The 22,792-nt window shown below is 40.2% G+C and overlaps 1 protein-coding gene across 3 annotated transcripts in view; it reads left to right on the top strand.

Moving 5' to 3' along the window:
- PTCH1 (patched 1) overlaps positions 1–22,792 on the top strand; it is a 68,219-nt gene that overhangs the window by 29,444 nt on the left and 15,983 nt on the right. For 2 of the 3 annotated variants that reach the window (XM_072859427.1, XM_072859425.1), the window contains 10 exons: positions 300–447; positions 1,257–1,388; positions 1,706–1,861; positions 2,481–2,579; positions 3,937–4,062; positions 11,095–11,213; positions 13,224–13,623; positions 14,126–14,435; positions 20,087–20,229; positions 22,298–22,481. In XM_072859427.1, coding sequence (XP_072715528.1) covers positions 300–447; positions 1,257–1,388; positions 1,706–1,861; positions 2,481–2,579; positions 3,937–4,062; positions 11,095–11,213; positions 13,224–13,623; positions 14,126–14,435; positions 20,087–20,229; positions 22,298–22,481 — 1,817 coding nt within the window. The remainder of the gene's footprint in view (positions 1–299; positions 448–1,256; positions 1,389–1,705; positions 1,862–2,480; positions 2,580–3,936; positions 4,063–11,094; positions 11,214–13,223; positions 13,624–14,125; positions 14,436–20,086; positions 20,230–22,297; positions 22,482–22,792) is intronic. The other variant, XM_072859428.1, reaches the window with a different exon arrangement.

Below are 22,792 nucleotides of genomic sequence, written 5' to 3'. Positions count from 1 at the left end.
ATTTGTAGGGTTACATTCTCTGCTCTTGAAACTGATCCTGTTGAAAATAATGGCAAAACTCATTAACTTCAGTGAAACTAGATTTAGCCTCCATACTGCATAGACCAGTACAGCTGCACCAGATACACAGCAGAATAATTATATTCTGTTCAATTTTAATACAAACATGTGCCCTGTAAAGTCAAGAACTCATGCAGGCTCCTGTTAGGGTCTCATTTGGGACTTGATGCCATGAAAATAATTTTCTGAAAATGCTCATTTTATGCCTCTTCCTCCTCTCCCTTTTCTCCATGTGACAGTGCCCAGGCTTTGCAAACCATGTTTCAGTTAATGACTCCTAAGCAAATGTATGAGCACTTCAAGGGGTATGAATATGTTTCACATATCAACTGGAATGAGGATAAGGCAGCAGCAATTCTGGAAGCCTGGCAGAGGATGTATGTCGAGGTAAAATGAAAAATAATCTAGATATCATACTGTAAAGTCCTGCTGATATCCACTGCCGTCTGTCATGGCTTTTTACAGTGTTTCTTCAAGGAAGATGCTTAAACCAGAACTGAGTCATTGCCTCCCAGTTTTTAAGCTGATTTCCAACCCCCCAATTAAGAAGCTGCTTGGTTATTCAAATAAGCCATGAGAAGTCATGAGAAGCCATGAAAGTTTTGCTCTTTGCTGTCTGGGACATTTTTGCTTTGCTGGGGCTGAGAAGGAACCGAAGAGCTAGCTGGTATTTGAAAGCTTTTGGTTGGCGTGGTTATTCTAAAGGTATCTGGAAAACATTAGCCAGGCATGGGCTGCTCTACCAGCGGCAGCCCGGGTGGGGAGGCTATGTGACAGTGCCTGGCCTCTGTGTCCCAAGCTGACCTCTGCTGCGCTGCTTCTGACCTCTGCGAATGGCCAGGCAGCGGGGAAAGAGGAGCACCCTGAAGAGATCGGTGGCCTTGGGTTAAAGGCAAAACTCGTACTGCAGCAAATCCATGGTGGAGTTAGGGGGAGAGGATTCAAGTTGAACGTTTGGAATGGGCTGGAAATGGAGTAGCCTTTCCTGAAGGATGCAAATTCTTGTCTGATAATCAGTAGCTTGCAAGAAATAATTACCAAACACATTTGTGTAGCATCAGCATAATGTCTGTGTAGGGTGTGGGCTTTTGCAGGAACATTATTAAGGCACAAGCAGTTGATTTCGGATGTGTGCTGTAGAAGATGGTAATGAATGTTTTATTTAGTCACACCAAGTTTTATTTTTATTTTCATAGGTTGTTCATCAAAGTGTTGCACAAAACTCTACTCAGAAGGTGCTTTCCTTTACTACGACCACCCTGGATGACATCTTAAAGTCATTTTCTGATGTCAGTGTTATCAGAGTAGCTAGTGGCTACTTACTAATGGTAATAAAATAACTTTATTTAATTTTCTCTGGTAGTAGAGCAGGGCTTAAATATCTGCTTTATTGTTACCAGTCAGTAGTCCAGAACATTTTAGGCATATTTAAAATAAAAACTACAGTTCGTAAACTTTTGCCTCAGCCTTGTCACCTGTTCCTCTGTGTAACATCTGTGATGTGTCTATTCTGTTTAAAAATGTTTGTAAGGATGTGTATTTTGGGTGGGGAGAGATAGCTGTTAGAGAAGAATCCATTCTAATATTTTGCTTTCCCCCCCCCCCAACTCCTTCTCTCCCCTACCTCCCCGCCCCCTTGCTTTAGCTTGCCTACGCCTGTTTAACAATGCTGCGGTGGGACTGTGCCAAGTCTCAGGGTGCCGTGGGGCTGGCAGGAGTCTTGTTGGTTGCACTCTCAGTGGCTGCAGGATTGGGCCTGTGCTCATTGATTGGAATTTCCTTTAATGCTGCCACAACTCAGGTATTTAGGAGACACAAGTCTGCTGTTAAATTACAAGTACTCTTGTTAGTAAATGAACACAACTGAATCTTTGAGGGGAAGAAAACTGCAAAAGTATTTTGGCTCTAGATTTTTACTTGTGCCTTTCTCCTATCTCATAGCTTATGCCGTGAGAAATTAAGTGATCATACTGTCAAGTGATATTAAAGAAAAAGGCAGGTATTGCGTAGTTTGTATAATTACTAGATTCTGGGTTATTTGATTTTTCTGTGTCCCAATATGAGTGGAGGCATCCAGTTGTACATAAGAAGCTGCAGGTTTTGTCTTTACATCTGAATATATCAGGATGTTCAAACTCAGAAAATACTTTGAGTATAACTTGATTTATTATCAGATATTCTTTGTCTGTCCAAAACTTTTGTTGAGATTTTGTACCTGTAAATGGTGTATTGCAAGTTCCTCAGCAGTATTCCAGAATAAAAATTAATAGCTGTATTGCATCCTTTTGATTTTCATTTTACCCTTGGATTTGTGTACAGTGTAATGTAAAAGTTGCTTTAATTAGGTATTTAATGGCTAGCTGCATGGCAGATCATAAAACAACCTTCTTGGGTTTTGTTTGTTTTGTTTCTCCCCCCAGGTTTTGCCTTTTCTTGCTCTTGGAGTTGGTGTAGATGATGTTTTCCTTCTGGCACATGCATTTAGTGAAACAGGGCAGAATAAGAGAATTCCATTCGAGGTAATCACAAAATGGGGATTTGGGGGAAGATAAAACAAAACGCTTCATATAGGAAAAAATAATTGTATCCAGAATTAATTAGTAGTGATTAAAAAAAAAAACAGTTTTTTTTCTCAGTAGCTTTTTCTAGGGTCTGGAAATTCTTATTTCTGTAAAAATAGGAAATTATAGCAATGCATGTGATCCTAGAATGTTTTGGAATGTTCACATTCTTTTTTTCTTTTTTTTTTTTTTTAATAGTGGTGTAGATTTATTTTGTCTTTAAAATTTAATTTATAGCTGTCATATAAAGGCTAATTCACATAATCCAAATTCTGCCCAAAATTTCAGCGGAAAGTCGATGTAAATTTAGGAACAAACTCAAATATGAGTCTGACAATTAAATGATAGAATGCTTTTAATGGAAGAACACAAAAATGTTAAGGTGAAAAGAAAGAGAAGGAGGACAGCTTAGAAAATAAACTTTTCTTTTTATTTCTGATACCTGATAACAGGTATCAACTGTTATCTTTACTTATTTGTTACAGCCTTAAATTTGAGTTATTTTGTGTATTTTTCTCTGTTTTTCTTTTCTGATGTTTATAATTGACCATGACATTTCAAAGCATAACATATTAATGTTACAAAATCTAAAATGTCATCACTTTTATGATCCTTTCCTTTTATTGACCTTTTTACCCTCAGTCCAAAGTTTCATATCCAAAGTACAAACCATTTAAAAGCAATGTATATTTGTGCATTCTGTTTTGTGCAAGCAATGTCTTCCATGTGCTCTTTCCAGCTGTTTTGGCATGCAGGCACTACAACCTCACTCTCCTATAACCTCCATGTGCTTCAGAATAGCCTGTTGGGTTCGGAAAGGGTCATGTGTTTATCTTGATTTCTCTCCATCTTTGTGTGTGGTCCCTGGGTTTTGGGGTGGTTTTTTGTTTTTGTTACATACTCCTCCAAGATGTGTAACTATGTTATGCCTCTATGCTGTTAATACATGCTTATTTTGTCTGAAAAATGAGAACACCAAGTGATTCCACCTGTAGAAAATACATCCTACTTAATTACAGATGTATTGGATATAATGTCAGTACCCATTTAGTTTTGTGTTCTGAAGCTAGAATCAGCTTTGATAATGTTTTCTACCCGCAAAGAACATGAGCACATCATGCGTCATCTGCTTTTCTCCTGAACAGTATACTTAGTATATTCTTTATTCTCACATACTCTCAAATGCACACTTGTATTCAGAATTTCACTGTAGTAGTTTTTCACTGTTACTGTGTTGTATCTGTAGGATGACCCCTTCATTTGCAGGACATCACCTTATTCACTTGACTTTTAAGATATGTCATTTGTTTTGCAGGACAGAACAGGTGAATGTTTGAAGCGAACAGGAGCAAGTGTAGCCCTTACATCTATCAGTAATGTTACTGCTTTCTTTATGGCTGCCTTAATCCCTATTCCTGCTTTACGAGCATTTTCACTCCAAGTAAGTTTATATGCTGTTTTGTTAGCTCTTATGCATGGTCCCATCATGGAAGGCCAGTGGTGATACCTGTTTAGTGGTAGTGTCAGAGTCTGTGTTCAGTGCTGCTGCAGTTCACTGAACCAGTATGTGATCACTGTTTAACCATAGATCTGGGTAATAACAACTGCTGTCTGCCCTTGATTCTGCTCCTCCCATTTCTCATGCCTGGAGTCTCTAGCATCCTGTTAGCAGGTGAAAGAATACCCTGCCCCATCACAGGTGGGTTGAGTGCAAAAACCAAGATGTATGCAACTAAGCAGAAACAAGTCTTCAGAAGGATTTGCATTCTGAAGTCAAGAGGAGTAGACTGTACTGTAGTGTGTACTGTAACATTCCTCAGGAGGAATTTAATCCTTTCATTCACATTTGTCCAATTTGCTGCTCTTAAAAACTGTAACCAAAGTGCAATGACAGCAGCGAATATGCATTTGCCATATTAATTATTACTGCAGCAGTTTGTACTGCCTTACTCCCAATGTAATTTTAGCAAACTTGGAGAAAACTTCAAGAATTTTACATTCCAACTGCTTTGAGAGAAAATGTGAATTTTATGTGCTGAACCATGTATCGCTCTCTCCCCCTTTCTCTCTTTGTCTTCTTGTATTTGTCTGTGATAATATACCTTCAGGAATACGAAATATTAAGGATGCTGGAGAAAGCTTTCTTCTGAAAGCAAGGGCTCTTTGAAGAAAGCTTTGCGAATTTCTCCCCTGACACTGCTTTAATACATGAGCAATTGATAGCACTGTGTGACCTTTGTGCAGGGCAGGCAAACTGTACTTTTTCAGTAGTTATTTTTCTTCTGCTGTAGCCTGGTTCTCCAATCATTTTTCATTCTCCTTGAGCCCTTGGCTGCTCAGAGGAAGCAAGGGCTGCAATTTTTCTTAATACGTGTGGCAATTATTGCTATTTTCAGATATTTAAGTATGCCTGCATGAAGCTGTAAAATGGTAAACTGTTTGCTATTGCAGTTACGTTACCAATAAGCATTAATAATTTGTTTGCCATTTCCTTCTCAATAGGCAATTTGGTAGTGAATAATAGAGAAAGTAAAGGACTGATTGGTTTTCTGCATTGTTTAGCAGATGTCTGTGGCAACTAAAACTAGATCCTTAGTCCTGAATGGTTAGCAGTATTTAGCTCTGCTAATTTGCCAAAACCCAGATGTCTCTTCTTACAGGTGATGTGACTGAATTGTTTTATTTTATGGCAAAGACCAGTGTCAATGTGTGAAATATTTTTTGAAGTGTAACACTTCTTCTATTGGAAGAAGTTATTTATGTCTCCTAAATCTGTGGCCCAATTTCAAACATTCAACACGTACCTTAAGCAGCTAACGGGATACTGGAGATCTTCACTAGGAATCAGAGGAGAAGGCTTGTTTTGTCAGGCTTTGTAGTACCTGTGCTTTACAGAAGTTACTTCAGCCTAAATGCATCTCATAAGAAGTACTCAACAGAGATGGGCCATTTTGTCCTAATTGCAGTGCTAAGCTGTTGAGTGGGAGCCGCCAAAATTAAGTCTTCCTTATCTGATCAAATTTTGCTCAGCCTTTCTCTGTTCCCGCTCTTCACATCAGAACATAACAGGTTGCCTTCGGAACATATGTGGAGACAACAGCTCTAGTTGTTACTCTAATCTGAGCAGAAGTTAAATACACCTTTCCTAAAGTCTTTTCTTTTTGCCTGCTGCGACACTGTAGACTGAGTCACTGAAAGTTCAGAAAATGAAGTCGGCATAGCAAAATGACAAACAAAAAGTTTCCAGTGAGATTTCAACATATTCATGTATGAACATGTTGATATTATTCAGAACAAAAACATCACGATCAAAGTCCTTTTTAAGGCAGTGATTAATATGGAATCTATGTGTAGGAACATTTGGGTGTCCAGAAATTAATGTTTGAGTTGCTCAATCTTTTCTCACACGCATCTGTAATTTGGCTTTGCTTGCACATAGTAACCCCTTAAATGTATATAAGAGGTGGAAGAAAGTGCAGAAAAAGGGCAGCTGGAATGAGGATTTATTGGTGCTAGAGCAATGTATATAACTGATATGTATATAAGTTAGGAACCACTAAAATAACATCCGTTGTTGTTAGAAAGGAACATCTATTACTTGCTTTGTCTAGCTTCACCAGGTAAAATCAAAATCAGGTGATACATTAATCACAACATTCAGAACCAGATAACCATGGCATGTTTTGGTGGGTGGTCTGTATTTATATATGGATTTCTTTATTTACAGTCTGCTTCCTCCCCCTCCCTCTTACTCAGGCTTGTTTAAACAAGAAGTCCTTGCAATCGTTGATAGCTTCCTAGCAAGACTTAGAAAGCAATGAAATACTGCATTTACTTTTCACAGATGCTGCCTTCTTCTCATCTAGATAGTGAATTTTTAACAGATGGGCTTAAAAAAAAGTATTGCTCTTGACCTTGTTTTGCTCTTCATTCACTTTTCTTAAGACATTGCAAGATAATGGTCAAAGTTTCCATAACTTTCGAGGCCCAGTATCTGTAAAATAACCCAGCTGCTGAGCTGAGGTAGAATAAATGGTTTCCTGCATCTGCAAGCTCAACTTTCAGTTAGAAACTCACGTTTTGCATATCAATGCTTTCTTCTTTCTCAGCTTCTGTTCTGTTCTGCCAGCTAAAGCAGTTCATTGATACCTCTGAGTTGTTAATTTACTTTATGGAACTCAAACACTGTAAGTCTGATGCTGTCTTAGCACTTTGCTAGGGTTAGCTCTTGCCGAGTTTTAAAAAATGGAAATCAGTCCTTTTGAAAGTGAGATTTTAAAAATTAATTCCATTATGCAGATAGGGACTGTTTTAGCTTTTTCATAATTCTAATTTTTTTTCCTTTGTTGATCTTATTAGCCCCTTGTTTAAGCAGTTTTAGGGCTTTGAGGTGCTGAACATGTCCCAAATACTAAGTCACAAGAATCAGCTGTAAGAGTACTCAGGACTTTGAAGGAGTAGGAACGGAGTTTTCAGATGTGTTTCATTTCTTAAAATTCTGGCAGAGGGGAGGTGATCAGAGAAATCCCCTGAAAGTTTTTGAAGTTTGCAGTAGGAAAGTCTTAAACGTAGCCCTTTGTTTTGAGTATAAATGAAGGGAAGGCAGAGTGTAACTACCACTGGACTGAATTCTCTCCTCGGACAGACTATTCGGACACCGTTATGGAATACATTCTGCCCAGGAAAGAGAAGGTGCCCCTTCACAAAAATTCATCTACCTCTTCTTGCTTACACCAGAAACTTCCTCCCCTAACAGCAGAGGAGTGGTGTGGATTCACTAATGAGCAGGGGTGGAACTTTTCTCAATAAGCCTTAGCAGTAACTTTTTCCCTCACCGTAAGAATGACAAGGTTTTTTCCTAAATGTGAAAGTGTGTTACCAGGTGGTGGTGGTGGGTTTGTGGAGAGAAAGAACGTAAGTTTTTAAGCTCATTCAATTATCTTACTCTGCTGAGGTGGTTTGTCCCCCTCCTTTTACTCACATCATTTACCTTTCCCTGCTCCTGACAGGAGAATTTAACAAGGAAATTTAAAGCCTAAGGGAAAAGTCGGGGGGGGCAAGGGGGGGATCCGAGTCTGTACGCTGTCAGGAGGGAGTTGCAGATAGGCAGCAGTAAGGTGGAAGTTTCCCTGACAGACCTCCTCGCCTGTTCATCACCTCTGGCTACACAGCACACCCGCTCTCCCTGGGTGGGCTGCCAGGAATGGCACATAGCAGCACATACCTTCAGCGGGGCCCCAGCCTACCAGCCTGGCTCGCGTCTCCCTCGCTGCCTCCAGCACAGACTGCCATTCTTCTGTCTCCGTTAACAGTTGCAGCAGCAATAATATTTTTAGGCTGTGCATTATGCAAAGATGCAAAAAGCGGAGCATGTTTCTCAGAAAGTGACCAACATTTTTTTCTGATTAATGGAACTTTTTTTACTACTCTCTGATCTCATTTCACGGAATGCCTTTATTTTACACCCTTGAGTAGGCCCCATTTTATCCCTTCTAGGACTAATCTTTTCGTTGTTGATTTCTCAAGGAAAAGGTCTGAGGCCCTTTCCTCTCCCATTTGACCATTCGTCTCTGAAGGGGTGAGAGAAGATGCCCTGTCCCCAGAAATGCTAAGCATGCTCTCAACTCGGGTACTGCTAACAGATTGTCTGTACTCTGGAAGCTCTGCTACCACAGTTCTTTGTTGGTGCTTTTCCAGTCAATGTAATTGTTACGGATTGTGGGTATTGCCATGACCACATTTCTCATACGTTCCCATTCCCAGCCACCAGATGTCTAAATGGTATTGGGAGGGGAAGCGGTGGCTGATGCATCAGGTTGGAGATTGAGTCACCCCTCAACAGTTCTTCCTTCCCTCTCCTTAGCAAGTCACAGGGTGTTTTTTGATGGTACAACAAATCAGAATTGATACAAGAACAATATTTTCTGTATTTAATTGTGAAAACAGAACTGTTACATCCTTGAAATGCTGGGAAGGTGTGTGAGGGAGAGACAGTGTGCAATATATAGAAAGTGTGGTGTTAAGCTCTAGGAATCTATTTAAGTACAAATCAGAACAGAGAGGATCGTTTTAAAATGTTTAAAAAAATTTTACTTGCAGGGTTAGTACATCAGCACCGGGATGGCACAATGGAAAATCCAGTTGTTCTAAAAAGAGGTGCCATGTTAATAGGCAGATTTACTATGTGTTGTTGGATTAGTTTTGATGCTTCTTAAAAAAATCAAATGTGAATGTAACTTACTTTCATGGCTTCTCTACCATACACTTAAGTATTAGCTTTCACGTTTAGCAGCATTTGAGATTCAAGGATGTTGGGGTCTGCAAAGGGAACTGATAAGGCATGAAGTATTTGCAGTTCATGGAGCAGGAACAGAGGACTTATGTTAGTTTTTCAGCCATGCTGGGAGGAGTAAGAATTATTGACTCAGGCCTCAGCCATTTTTCCAAATCTCGATAAATCTTAGCTGATCCTTGATAGAAGATCTTGGTTAGACACAACTAATTATTCATGTTATATGGGTGATTCAACCTTCTCTGGTTTAGCAGCAATAAAGAAAGCAGTTGTATGAACTAGGTCCAACAAACACCTTGCTTGCAACAGCAGCCATTTGTTTTTCTGACAGATTCAATTAATTCTAGAGAGGATCAAAAGGAAATCACTTAATTTTAAAGTCTTGGCTATGACCTTACATACCTTTCTGTGTGGATATTTATAAATCATGAAATAGTTATTGGATCTTTTCTCTCAAAGGTGGCTAAATACTAATTTGGCTCTAAGTACCAGGTAAATTCTGTTTAAGTAGTTATGTCTACAGACAACCAGCAGGACCAAAATCTTACTTCAAGCAGGCTGGAGACAAGAAAAGAGAAACACCAATAAAAAACACTTTTGTATACACTATATTTATGATGGAGTAACTAGAAAATATTTACATAACTAGTTGATTCTGTCATTCTCAGAAAAGTAAAAACAGTATCTAGTCTTTTTATTATAGTTTGACAGCTTCAAAACCTTAAAAATCATTCAGTGTGTTAGGACTTCGATTTTCACAGATAAAGAGACACAAAAATAAAAATCGCATTATTTAGGCAATTTATATTATTTATTTGGCATGTAAGGCAAGAATTTTTAAAATCTGGATTTTGGATATTGCATCTTTTGAACTGCCAGTTTTGAGGCCTGACTTTTCAACATCAAAAGCAGCCATTCGTTTATTTTGGAAAAAGGGGGGGCAATTTATATCAGGTCAGCGACTTCATTTTTGTAGCCCAACTTTTTTTCTTTTTTATGACTGTTTTAACGCAAGCAGTTGTTACTTCAGAAGTTACAGGTGGAGGCACTTGATAGTTTATACGATTTCCTTAACATGAAACTGGGCTACTATTGAGGTGGCTACTGCTTATCTAATGGATAAAATATTTCAAGGGTTTTTTTCACCTGTTGATGTCTCAACCATTTTTTTCCCAGTGTCTCTGCTAGTCTTATAACTCCTACTCTTATAACTATCTTCCAGTCCCATCTGTGCCCAGGCTTTCCCTTTGTGATGACTAGTGCTCCTAACAATTCTGCATTACAAATAAATGCTATTAATAATAATGATAGATGCTGCACCACATATGTTTATGGAGATTCTCTGGGAATCTCTGTGTGGGAAAGGGTTTGAAGTATGGTTTGAAAGGGGGTGGGCGGGGAGGTTGGTTTTTTTCATTACGTAATGTTCGCTTTACAAATTAAACCAAGTGTTCTTGTTCCAATTTAAGATGTATTCTCATTCCAATTTAAGACTCATTTTGGTAGACTGGCTCATTAATCAAGTTCTGTTAAACACAAGCATATTAATACGTAGATTTACTATGTGGTGTTGGATTAATTTTGATTCTCCTTTAAAAATAATTTCTGATAAACCCAAAATGTTGCTCTTTTTGGCTAGACTTTTAAGTAAGTACATCAAATGCGTAATATTTTTCTAAATAGAACAGTTTCATTAAAATTTACTTAAATCTTTATTTAATTTCTGATCTAATAATGTGCTTTAATGTTATTGTGATGCTTAAATTACTTCAGATCCCTTAAATGTGAGAACTTCAGTTCTAGTTCCAGGTTTGCTTTTGCTTCAATTTTTTTTTACTGTGAGACTCTAAATATGGCAGAATCTCATGCAAAAGTATGATTTGTTGACTTTGGTTTTCCACTTACAAAATCATCACCACATCTCCAGGCACATATGTATTAAAATAATATGAAGTTTATTATGAAAAGAAATTAATTAACTACAGTAGACCTACCATAATGAAATAGGAATGTAAAAGTATATCTCCCAGTTTCCTCAGGGAAAAGCTTGAAAGCATCTGATGAGTTGACATGATAAATGGGTGAACAGATGGGAATTGAAAGGAAGTTTTATGCTTTGTAAAGCTGATGCCCTACATGAAATTTAGTAACAGCATCACTTCTCCTATGATTGATCTCTAGGCAGCAGTTGTGGTGGTATTCAACTTTGCTATGGTTCTGCTGATTTTTCCTGCTATCCTGAGCATGGACCTTTATCGTCGGGAAGACAGGAGACTGGATATATTCTGCTGTTTCACAAGGTGAGAATGTGTGATAGATTGATGTATGAGGTGCGTCCTTTTTGTGGTCACCAATCAGTGCTACCATTCCTTGTCAGGAGTGGGACTTCTTCATTGCAACAGGGTCAGTATGTTATTGTCATTTCATTGCTAGTGACTGACTTAGGTTTGCTACCTTGGTTTTTACCTGATTGAGGGGAAAAATTAAAATACCTCTGTCTGTCTTGTCTCTCTCTCTCTCTCACACACGCACACGCACTTTTCCCTTCATTTGTACATTCATTTTGTACATTTCATTTGTACATTCATTTTGACTGTTGGAGGACAACTTTTTGAAAGCGGATAAAAGATCCATGCTTTAGGAATATCTTCAAGTATTTTTAGAATGTTACAGGGTACTGCAAGGTGTTCAATGCTAATATGGAATATTGGAAGACTGCATAACAGGGTACTGAGAAGCCTTACTTACAGTTAATCACTGTGTGCTAATTTTTGTGCTTTTTATGCCTTTAACCTTAAATACGTAAACATAATGTATAAACTGTGAAATTACTTCCCCATTGCCAAGTTTTTCATAGGAGTATGAGGAATGCAGGATGATCAGTATCATTACAGGATAATGCTCGATAAAGTTTCTGTTATGGCTGCAATAGTAATTTAGAATGGTAATACAGCCAGCTCTGGGCATAGAGTGAGGCTAGGAGGAGTCTACTGTCATCCGTGGAGCCACTACTTAGAAATTAAGCATGTTTTCTACCTTAGTTTTTGCTTTTGTCTTCAATGAAGAGGATCAGCTACATTTCTACACATGTACTCTTACTGTCATAACCAGGCTGTGGAGAATCCACCTTGTGTCATCTTAGGCTTTTACACCCACCTAGGAGCTGACGTAGTTTGACGTTTTAATTTTAATGTCAGAGAAGGCACTTTCCTAAATTTGTTTTTGGAGGAGTGGTTAGAACAGGGAGTTGATCCCAAGCCAGGACTCCTACTTTCTATTTCTGATTCAGTCATAGTTTCAGTGGATGGCCTAATGTGCTTGAGTTTTGGAGTCCTGATTCTCAGAAGTAGAGGGCAATCAGACCTTCCATTTATTTCCTCATCTAAAGTTGCACCAAATGTGCAACTTTAGATGTGCAACAAATGTGCAACAAATCAGAATTCCAGTCCATTTACATATGAAGAAATGCAGTTAATGAGAGCTTGCTTTGTTTAGGTAGGCAACATTCTGAATTCCTCTTGTTTTTGTAGGATTTGTCCACTTGGTGAAAAATCTCTGGTACTGTTTTCTATCATTAATTTGTCATTTCTCATTTACAGGAAGAGGTTTGTCTCTGATAATTTTTTTTTTTATAAACTAGATATCTTTTAGGGTCTTGCATAGACTTAAATAAAGGGAATGTTTCAATTACTTCTGTAATTTTGTCTTTTCATGTTGCCCATCCTTCCGGGGAATTAATCCTTGCGTATGTTTACTTAATTTTTAAAACATTCAGTTAGTGTATGGCAAGTGGTTTCAACCTGCCTCCCAAAAGTCTGAGATCTTATCCAGAAGGCCCAAATATTATTTAACAGTTACTTCAGTAGTTCTAAACAGAAGAACTCGGTATGTCATGTGTTTACATTTTGATCTTAAATAGCTTAATTCTCAGCATGGGCACATAGATGCAAACTCACACACGTATTTTGCATTCAGACTGTGTGCAGCTACCTGGGTATTGACCTGATTAGCATGTGTAATTAATGGAGTGGTGTGGGTAGATGTCAATGTCTTCAGACAGATGCTGGTCCCTTCTTTCCTGAGCACAAGAAATGTGCACGTGTTCTCAGAGGCCTACACTTTGAACCATGTCTGAGAAATGTTTCCTAAAGGTGCAGAACAAAATTCACATCAAAGCATTACACTTAATTAATATAAACCATCTAATAGTAGTAGAAGCAGTCTTAGATTGAAGCAGGTTATCCTATCTAGTCTGATTAAAATAAAGATCCACCTAAATGCAAACAGATGTTCTTCTCTTCTCTTAACAGCCCGTGTGTCACTAGAGTGATTCAGATCGAGCCTCAAGCATATACGGAAAATGACAATACTTGCTACAGTCCTCCACCCCCATACAGCAGTCACAGTTTTGCACATGAAACTCAGATTACAATGCAGTCTACAGTGCAGTTGCGCACAGAATACGATCCTCATACGCAGGTGTACTACACCACAGCAGAGCCTCGCTCAGAAATATCTGTGCAGCCAGTGACAGTGACGCAAGATAATCTTAGCTGCCAGAGCCCAGAAAGCACAAGCTCAACGAGGGATTTGCTTTCCCAATTCTCAGACTCCAGTATGCATTGCCTTGAGCCACCCTGTACGAAGTGGACACTCTCATCTTTTGCAGAAAAGCATTATGCTCCATTCCTCCTAAAACCAAAAGCTAAGGTAATCGGGGAACTATTACCTGTTTTTCAAAAATGGACTTCTGCCTTGCCCAGTAGTAAAATTATCCTGGCAGTGGTATTACATATAAGGAATAAATAGAATTCTTTTGGAATAACAATTCTTAATAATTTTACAGCTAATTTCATACCTTAAAAGTTTTATCTTGTGAGTGCTGTAGAGACATACTTTTCAAATATAAGTTACGAGTGAGGGTTTTGATGACTTTCAGTAACATAAGCTGGTGAATAGTGAAACTAAAGCCACTTTTAAACTTTATTATGATATAAATTTGTCATCCATGATGAAGAGCCCCTTCAATAAGGCACAAATTAGCTTAGCCTTGCAGTGTGTACATGTATGGAGAAAAAAAAGAAAGAAAAAATAAGAGCTTTAAAGTAGACTGATGGGTGTTAATTTTGAACCTGGCTTTGTAGTGTGACATTATGAATTGTTACTTTCTTTAGAAGCCTGAACTCAAATGCATTTCCATTTTCTGTTGCAGATTGTGGTTATTTTTCTTTTTCTGGGTTTACTCGGGCTCAGCCTTTATGGGACTACCCGGGTGAGAGATGGACTAGATCTCACAGACATTGTACCACGGGAGACACGGGAATATGACTTTATTGCCGCACAGTTCAAGTACTTTTCATTCTACAACATGTATATCGTGACACAGAAAGCAGACTATCCAAATGTCCAGCACTTACTTTATGAACTTCACAGAAGTTTCAGCAATGTGACATATGTTTTGTTGGAAGAGGATAGGCAGCTTCCCAAAATGTGGTTGCACTACTTTCGAGACTGGCTGCAAGGTAAGAGAGAGTTGCATGAACTTTTCTTAATTCTACAGTAGTAACCACTTGTTCACGCTAGTAATGCTTCCCTCTTCAAATATAGTCACACAGTTAAAGACTGCAAGCAGGAGGGAGAACACCTAGGTGCTGATCCGACCTCACACGTTGACTCGCCGTTTCTCCAACAGGTCACTTAAATTCTTTGTGGCTAAGTTTACTTCCCAGTAAGACAGTTTTGAAGCTTTAAGAGACTATATCCATGAGAGGCTATCTCATGCCATTAATTTCTAAGTAATTTCTAAGCAGCTAATGAGGAGTTCTGCTTTATAATTAATGGCCAAATATGGCCCACTGTCTTGGGAAAATAAATGTTTGCTGAGTGTTTTGAGAACAGTAAATGAAAAGTCCCCGTCTGGCGATGTATTTTGGCACAGGCTTAACTTTCATCACATGAGTGATCCTGTTGGCTTCAGCTGGGACTGCTGGCATGAAGAAAATTCGGTGTGGCTTATGTGTTTTATTGGACTGGGAACTTACTATACATTCTAGATTTCCAGTCAAGTATCCTCACTCTTTCTGTGGTGCTGCTTTTTCTGTGCTGAACTGTAATGGGGCAGGGGAAGACAAGAGAAGGCATGGCCTTTCAGGTACTATGCTGATAATTATATTGAAGTCAGCTTATTAAAGATATTAAAGATATTATAACTACACATGTTGAGACAAATAACTGTTTTGTATTTAAAATAAATAGTACTGTTACATCTCAGCAAATTTAACAGCTCTCTGTTGTGAGCAAACATATTCTGCCCAGGAGTACGTCTGTCCTACCTCTGTCTTTTTGTTGGGAGAATCTCCAGGAAGCTTTTGCCAACAGAAAAATAAATTGTGCTGACCTAGTGAGACTGTAAATTTTAACCTTAACTGTTTACAGACGACCAGTGCAGCCAATGATTCTTAGAGAACATGTAGGTACTGCCAGTATTTGGGGTATTTTATTCCTTCTGAAAATATGTCAGGCAATATTAGGAAAGCGTCTAAGGGACGTATCTAAACAAAATGATCAAGTTTCCTGTGTGTTTAATGCACTGATAAGTCATGCAAAGCAGTATTTCAGCTATTAGTTTTGGTTTTTTAATGGTTTTTAAATATATTGGATCCATGCATTACAGTCTACTTACTGGAAGTTTTACTTAAAATATTTTGCTCACATAAGCATATTGAGCTGTAAGGGAAGGTACTACTGGCAGGAGGAAAAGTCAACATAGCTTAGATGTTTTGCTGGATTGGAACCTTACTCTACTTTCTAGATTTCTAAGCAGGCATCTTTCTACATGCTTTTCCAAATTCCCTTGTAACTCTGCTGTTTGTTTTATTTCTTTTGTGGATATTTTTTGTTGTTGTTCCAAAACAGTAGGAAAAAATGTGTCTGGTGTCCCCCCCTTCCGCCTTCCCCCCTGCCCCCAAACCTGTGAGGGAGACGGAAATCTGAGATCGTGTTCAGGATCTTCACACGTTAGTGCTGAACCTCAGCACAGTCTGCCAGCAGTGAGGTTGGGAAGAGGTGCCCTTGGACCTGCTCCCTTGCTGGCTTCTCGGAGTGAAACGCTGGAGGCTAGCCCACTTGGTGTGGCTCCCAGGGGTGCTCGCATTCCCATTCCCGCTCTCTCAGGCCCACCACGTACTTCCCTGAACGTCTTCCACTTTGGGTGCCTCCCTGTCCTCTTTGTAATCACCTCCTTGTTGCTAAGGGCTGTTTGTGTGGCCCGGGCCCAGTGCCAAGGGCCTGCATGTCTCCTTCTCTGTGCTCTATGTCCATGCTCACATGTGACCTTTCCAGATCTGCTCTTCTCTTAGGGGTGTTCCTATTCTCATTGCCCATAATTACATTTCCTCTTCCAGCCCACATCAGCCTGCTTGTCCTTCTTCCTTTTCCTCTGCTGTTCTTCGAGTAGAGGAGCTGTGAGTATTCCTGGTACCATGGATATACTGATGGGGTGCATGGAGCTAAAATGTTACACTGGAACGGTCAGGGACACTCGCAGGAAGCAGTGACTTGCCGAGGTTCAAGGGGACGTGGCAGCCCTGTGACGGAAGGTGCATTGCTTGGCCCATTGATCACCCACAGCTTTAGAATTAATCATTATGATTACTAATTAGCATTTAGCTCTGTGTCCTTACCCCTCCTCCCCACCCTCCCCAGGAGGGGCACAATTAATACAAACCAGCTGCTTTGTAAAGGCACGGGGCTGTCTTCACAGAGTCTGATACTGTGTTCACAAAGCTGCAAAGAAGAAGGATATTAAGATGTATCAGTAGAAAGAAGTTACGTTTTAAAATGGTACAGGGCATTGGTGTAACAGGGGGGAACTAAACTGTTATACTAAAAGCTGCCACTCTTGTCATAGTTAGGGAATTATCTCAAGGTGCAGACACTAATAGAATAATACCTGATGGTTACCAACTGGGGCTGATGCTGAGGGAGTAAAGGTGAGGGAAGGTGAAAACAGAATTTACAAACAAGGTACAGTTTTAGGCTGGATTCAGGGAGGATCCTCTGTGAAGTGCGAACGGTTCTACTGGTGCATTTTTACATGCTGGAGGAGCAGGATAATCAAAGCAGGGGCAACTTGGAACTTCATGGCTAATTCCTGACGACTTGACTGGGAATTCAGTGCTAAAGATTAATGACTCAGGACGGCCTTCTGACACGCACACATTTGTCCGGCAGAATGGGGGAAGCAACAGCATGTGAACAAAAGCATTTTTTATGAAGAAGGCATCCTTGGTCTTAGCTGTGCATGTCTCCTTATTCACTAGAAGTGGAGTGCCTTACAGCCTAACACATTTCTTTTTTCAGAGGTTGCCTTGTATTTTGCTTTCTGGTATCATATCATGTTAGCATATTTTCTGTTACTGAAAATGCAACAGAAGAAGAGTTAACACTAATCATTCATTTAAACTGGAAATGTTAACATTATTTTTGTAAGTGACTGAATGTAAATGAGGTAGCTTGAATTCCCTGATGGCTTGTAATTAGGCTTGTTTTTGCAAAGGGTAATCTTATCTGGTGTTTCATGGTGCCAGCTGTTCACATGAGTCAGTAGGAATTCCTTCCTCACCCCCATTCCTGCATCCCACATAATTTTGGAGGATTTCACTTTCTTCTGAAGCATTGAGCAAAAGAGACTGCTGGTATGAAAAAATCCCATACATAAGATTTTTAAAATTCCCTCAATTTTTATAACTTTTCTGCAGAAAGAGGTCAACAAATTACTTTTATCTTTCTGCCCAGAAACATTTCATTAATCCAATTTGTAAAAGATTAAATGTCTTTTAAAATCATTGGTATGAACAGTTTATAACGGAAGTACTGTTTGCTTTGATAGCAGCAACTCTGGTATTAATTTTGGACTGTTAGGGGAAATTTTAATTACTGAAATTTTGGAATTCTTTAGAAATTAAGCACAACGGATAGTTGTTTCTTGGTATTCTTTCTGCAGACTTTCAGTTTCAGCAAGGACAGTAGTAAAATAACCCAGACTGTAAAGTGGTTAAGCTAGCTGAGGAATAAAGATATAAAAGGGAGCAGGGTTTGAGGGATGACCAGACTTGTGAGAACAGGGGAGGGGAGGAGATGAGATGCGAGAGAGCTGAGTTTTCACCTGCTGCAGTAATGTTAAATGTACATGCCCGTTTTGATGTACCTTGCAACCACAAATTGGTAATGTCACATGCCAATGGATATATTTGTTATTGTGTGTCTGTGGAGCCCCCTGACAGGGGTTGGATGTTATTCTGAAAGCTCTGCCCCCACATGCTGTCTATCACAGCAATTTGTGTCCTCCTCCTGCTGAAGGGAGCCATTTTTACTGTAAGTTAAGCTGTTCTTCAGTGATCTCCTTTCCATGTGCTTTTCTGACAGCCTCCTCTTAGCCTCCCAAAGTCGTCTTTCACCTGATCGGTACGATAGCACAAATGCTCCCACCTGGCCACTTTCTGAGAGACTGACATGGAGCTGAACTTGGCACAGGAGAGATGGCTTGGTATTTTTGCATGTCCTAAGCAATATATTCCCCTCTCCGAGGGCACCAGCAAATAATGCTTTTTTAAACGGGGCCTCGAATTCCTTTGGTGATGCCAGAAAACCTGATGTCAAATTGTCCTCCTCCTGGGCAGGTGCTGGAGGGCTGCGTGCGGACATCTGGCAGGCTTCTTTCATCGCTTGGTTCTCAGCCTGTTGGCTTCACGAGTGGGTACGATTTGGCAGGACAACATGGGAGGCAGTTTTCTAAGGGAGAGGGGATGAGTTTGTAAATGGGAACGGGTACTCTGGCCCAGAAGCAGTGTCGGACGGGTGCATTTTCTCTTCCAGCACTCTTATCTCCGTACAGCTGTAGCTAACCTATCCGATCTGTAATGACGGTTTTCATTAGGGCTCCTCAGCACAGCTGCAAGGTGGGTTGGCGATTTCCTCCACCGTCACTCCCCCGGCCTTTTCCTTCCCTTCCCTGGACATGCGGTTTGTCATCTGCTTGCACAGAGCCTCCTTGTACTGGGCTGTGGCTTCCTGTACTAAATCTGATCCAAATTTGTGCTGTGAGGTATTCCCTCCCCCTTGAAGGGTGGCAAAGAGGAAAATAACAGTTGAGAGTGAATAGGTGTTGGCTGTGATCTTTACATGTGCTGGCAGCAGATCCCACGACTTGTATTAGCTGCACAAGTTGAACAGATGGAACAAATTGACAAAATCGTGTTCACTCACGCTGTGCTCGAGGAGCAGCTGAGTTGCTGTTTGAAGTTGAAAGTTTGAGTGTGATTTTTTTTTTCCCCCTTGTAGTGGAATTTCTGGTTATATCGTAGAAGCTATTGCCTCAGTGCTCTGCAGTAGCCCAAAACAGTTAATGAGAGCGGTGTGTGTCCTCCTCTGTGGCTCAGTGCACCTGGCCAAGGTTTTGGTGAGGCAGAGGGGAGTATGAAGAGTGTTTCCCTTCTAGATAACGGACTAAATGCCTCCTCTGGTTTTAACACCATGGTAGGCAGTGAAGTTGGATCAGGGCTGAACTCAGCCCTTTTCTGTTCTGGCACCATCCAGGTCAGGGCAAGACTTCAGCTTTGTTTTGAGGAGGGTGTGTATGAAAGGGGTGATAAATGCAAATATGCCTGTGGAGTTTTGAGTTTGATGATTCTGGAATTCTGGTTCCCGAGGAAAACCACACTCTTTCCCATATACTTCTCCAAGCAGAGCAGTAGATTGCTCTCAAAGGCTCTGAGAAGGACGCGGGACCAGAGGGTCCTAATCCCATCTGAGATCTCCTCTTTGCCTTGAGGGGAAGCTGGTTTACACCAGTGCACATTGCATCTACAGCTTGCTAGCTCAGCTTTGCTGGTCTGCGCCATATGGGAAGACCCTTGAAGCTTCTCCCTTGCACCTCCTTGCTTCCCCTGCCTTCCTTTGGGCAAAATACTGGACATGCAACTGGTACTTTTACCTTCCCATACACTGACAGTGAATGAGGAGCCCCAACTGTAGGAGACAGCCGGTGGATAATTTTCTTCCTGATTCAGCTATGAAAAAGAATTATTATTCTTTTTTCCTACTGAAATTTGTTTCTAAGAGTGATTGCTTACCTGCTTGTTCTGTCTTCCCCTTACCTCCCTTAACTCTTCAGGACTTCAGGATGCATTTGACAGCGATTGGGAAACGGGGAAGATCACTTACAATAATTACAAAAATGGATCCGATGATGCTGTTTTGGCTTACAAACTCCTGGTACAAACAGGCAACCGAGCAAAGCCCATTGACATCAGCCAGGTACTGTATCAGAGTCCGTACTGGTTTATACAGGAACACACAAGTCATCAGGAGTGGGGGGAGATGCAAAGAGCATGTTGTAGTCTCTTTTTTCATCTTCATGAATTGAATGCCTGAGTTACACCTTACTGCATGGCCTCATTGACTTTGCTGAAGCCACTTGTTAGCTGCAGTCTGGCCTGTGTTGCAAAGTGTTCAAAATCAAAACTGGGAATGCCTGCCCTTGATTGTTGCTGGTTGGCATGTGTTCAGTGCTGCTCCTGTGTCAGACACACTCAGTTTCCACTGAAATTGTTGTGAAAAATGCTTTGCTGCATCTATAGGTAGATGGATTCTGGTCCTATGCCAGACAGAGCCAACGTTAGCCTTGTTGCCCTATGTGGCATTGTTGCTGATTTGAATCAGATTGCCTTATAGGGTTGACCTTTGCTCAGCTTTCTGCTGTGGCTTTTAATCTAGCATTTGCAATTATTTGGTTAGTTCCTACCGATTTATGCAGAACATAACATTTAAAAAAAGATGTTGATGAATGATACTGGAAGGGGACTGAAATCGTTACATGCTTTATAATATTATTGTAGCATCATCACTAAATACAGCTATACCGTTGTAGAACTAAGAATGGCAGTTGTTTGAGCTGCCTAAACAAAATACGTCTGAGGTTCTTTTGCAAGGTTATCACAGCGTATGACTGCATTTGCTGTAGCTGTTGGTAGGTGGAAACACATTAGGTTTGACTCCTTACACTAAAATTAGATTTCAAACCTCTAAGAAGAAATTCAGCAATAACCTAACTTCTCCTCTCCTAGAGTCATCATTGACTTGCTCTGCTCTCAGGCAGAAAAATAGGCTTTCTAATGAGTTTCTTGGCAGATCTGCTTATTGTCTTTCTTCTTTTCCTGGCATTAAAGGTGACAGATTTACAGAGTACATTGTTCAAAGTTACTATGGTGTGTGTAAAACACACTGCCGTATAGCAACATGCAGCATGCTGTCAGGTCTGAATGAAGCTTCAGCTATGAATTAAGCAAAGAAAGCGACTTGAAGAGAAAACCTTTAGTGAGATTTTGTTTAGCAAAGTGTACCAGGTACGCTGTGGAACAAATGCGATTGGACTGCAGCTGCTGATATAATTTCCTGTGCCTGGGAGGGAGAAAAGTGCGGTGCACCCACAGGGGCTGAGCGCTGTACTGTGCAGTTCCAGAGACAGCTTGAAGACATACAGTTGTTGCATATCCTGTGGACTAATTGAATCCAGATCCTTGGAATCCAGCTTTTTTTTTAACGGCTGTCACTGTTGTTTTTCATTTCATTAAAAAGACCTGAAACTGGAGCCGAGCCAGAATTTTAAATAAACAAAACAAAAAACCCCAGTAATACTTTTCACCCACAGAGTCCTCTGTCAGAGCTCTAGCTGTGCAGGATTTGGCTACAGAACCCTAGAAGTGTGTACCACTGCTGTTTACCCCACAGATGCATTTGCCCACCGTGACCCAAATAACACAGGGCACTCGTCTGCTTTCTTGACGCTGGGCATTTTCTGAATACATAGGTCATAGGAGGCAAGTGTTAGCAAAATTTATACAGATGTTGTTTTATTTTTATAGCTCTCCTCCATTTACTGGGTGGCATTTCCTTCAGTGTTAACAACAGAGGTTAACTGCGCACAGACGTGTATAGGGACTCTTGCCAGGTTTTCTTTCCTTTTCTTTAAATATGTTTCTCCAACTTGGTTGTTTTTCACTCTTGGCTGCAGGCTTTCAGAATTCGGATTTAATTGGTTCAGTCTATTCTGCAACCGTCTGCTGCTTTAGTGGTTATTGTAAATATTATATGAGTACTAATTTATAAATAACCACTTCCTACTGTCACTGTAGTTTTTTAGGGTTTTTTTTCATTGTCAAACAATAGTTTACTGATAAGTCACTTCAAGTGAAGATTCATACTCTCTTGCTTTTCCCCTCTTATATGTGTGTTGCATCTCGAGACCATTTGTTGAAAGCTTTACAGCAAGAGCCCCAAAAGCAAAACTCATTCTGAAACGCTTCTAATTTTTTACATTTTGCAGTTGACTAAACAGCGTCTGGTGGATGCGGATGGAATCATTAACCCGAATGCTTTTTACATCTACCTGACAGCCTGGGTTAGCAATGACCCTGTGGCCTACGCTGCCTCACAAGCCAACATCCGGCCTCACCGCCCAGAGTGGGTCCATGACAAAGCAGACTATATGCCAGAAACAAGGCTGAGAAGTAAGTAGCATTTCATCTTAATGTCTAACAGTTTATACAAGTGGCCCCGCTCCTTCCTTCAAGAACCAGTAACTCTATAGTTGGCTGATGCTGCACAGGGCTCAGAAGCGTAAACAGGACAATATATTGTGTTACCTTGTAATCTTAGGAGACCCACGCACCATTGCAAATGTGGCACCACTGCAGGGTTTTATCATGTTGAAAAATAAATTTTTAGAGCTTTAAATGGTTATAAAACTTACAGTAAGCATTGCTTTCTAGTGTCACCTGATAGTTCTGTCTGTGAGAGAAACCTGGAGATCGCATGAAAT

The sequence above is a fragment of the Ciconia boyciana genome, chromosome 4 (assembly GCF_034638445.1).
Source record: "Ciconia boyciana chromosome 4, ASM3463844v1, whole genome shotgun sequence".
Taxonomy (NCBI): Eukaryota; Metazoa; Chordata; class Aves; order Ciconiiformes; family Ciconiidae; genus Ciconia; species Ciconia boyciana.
The sequence above is the reverse complement of the archived record's forward strand: the minus strand, read 5'-3'. Positions and strand labels throughout refer to the sequence as shown.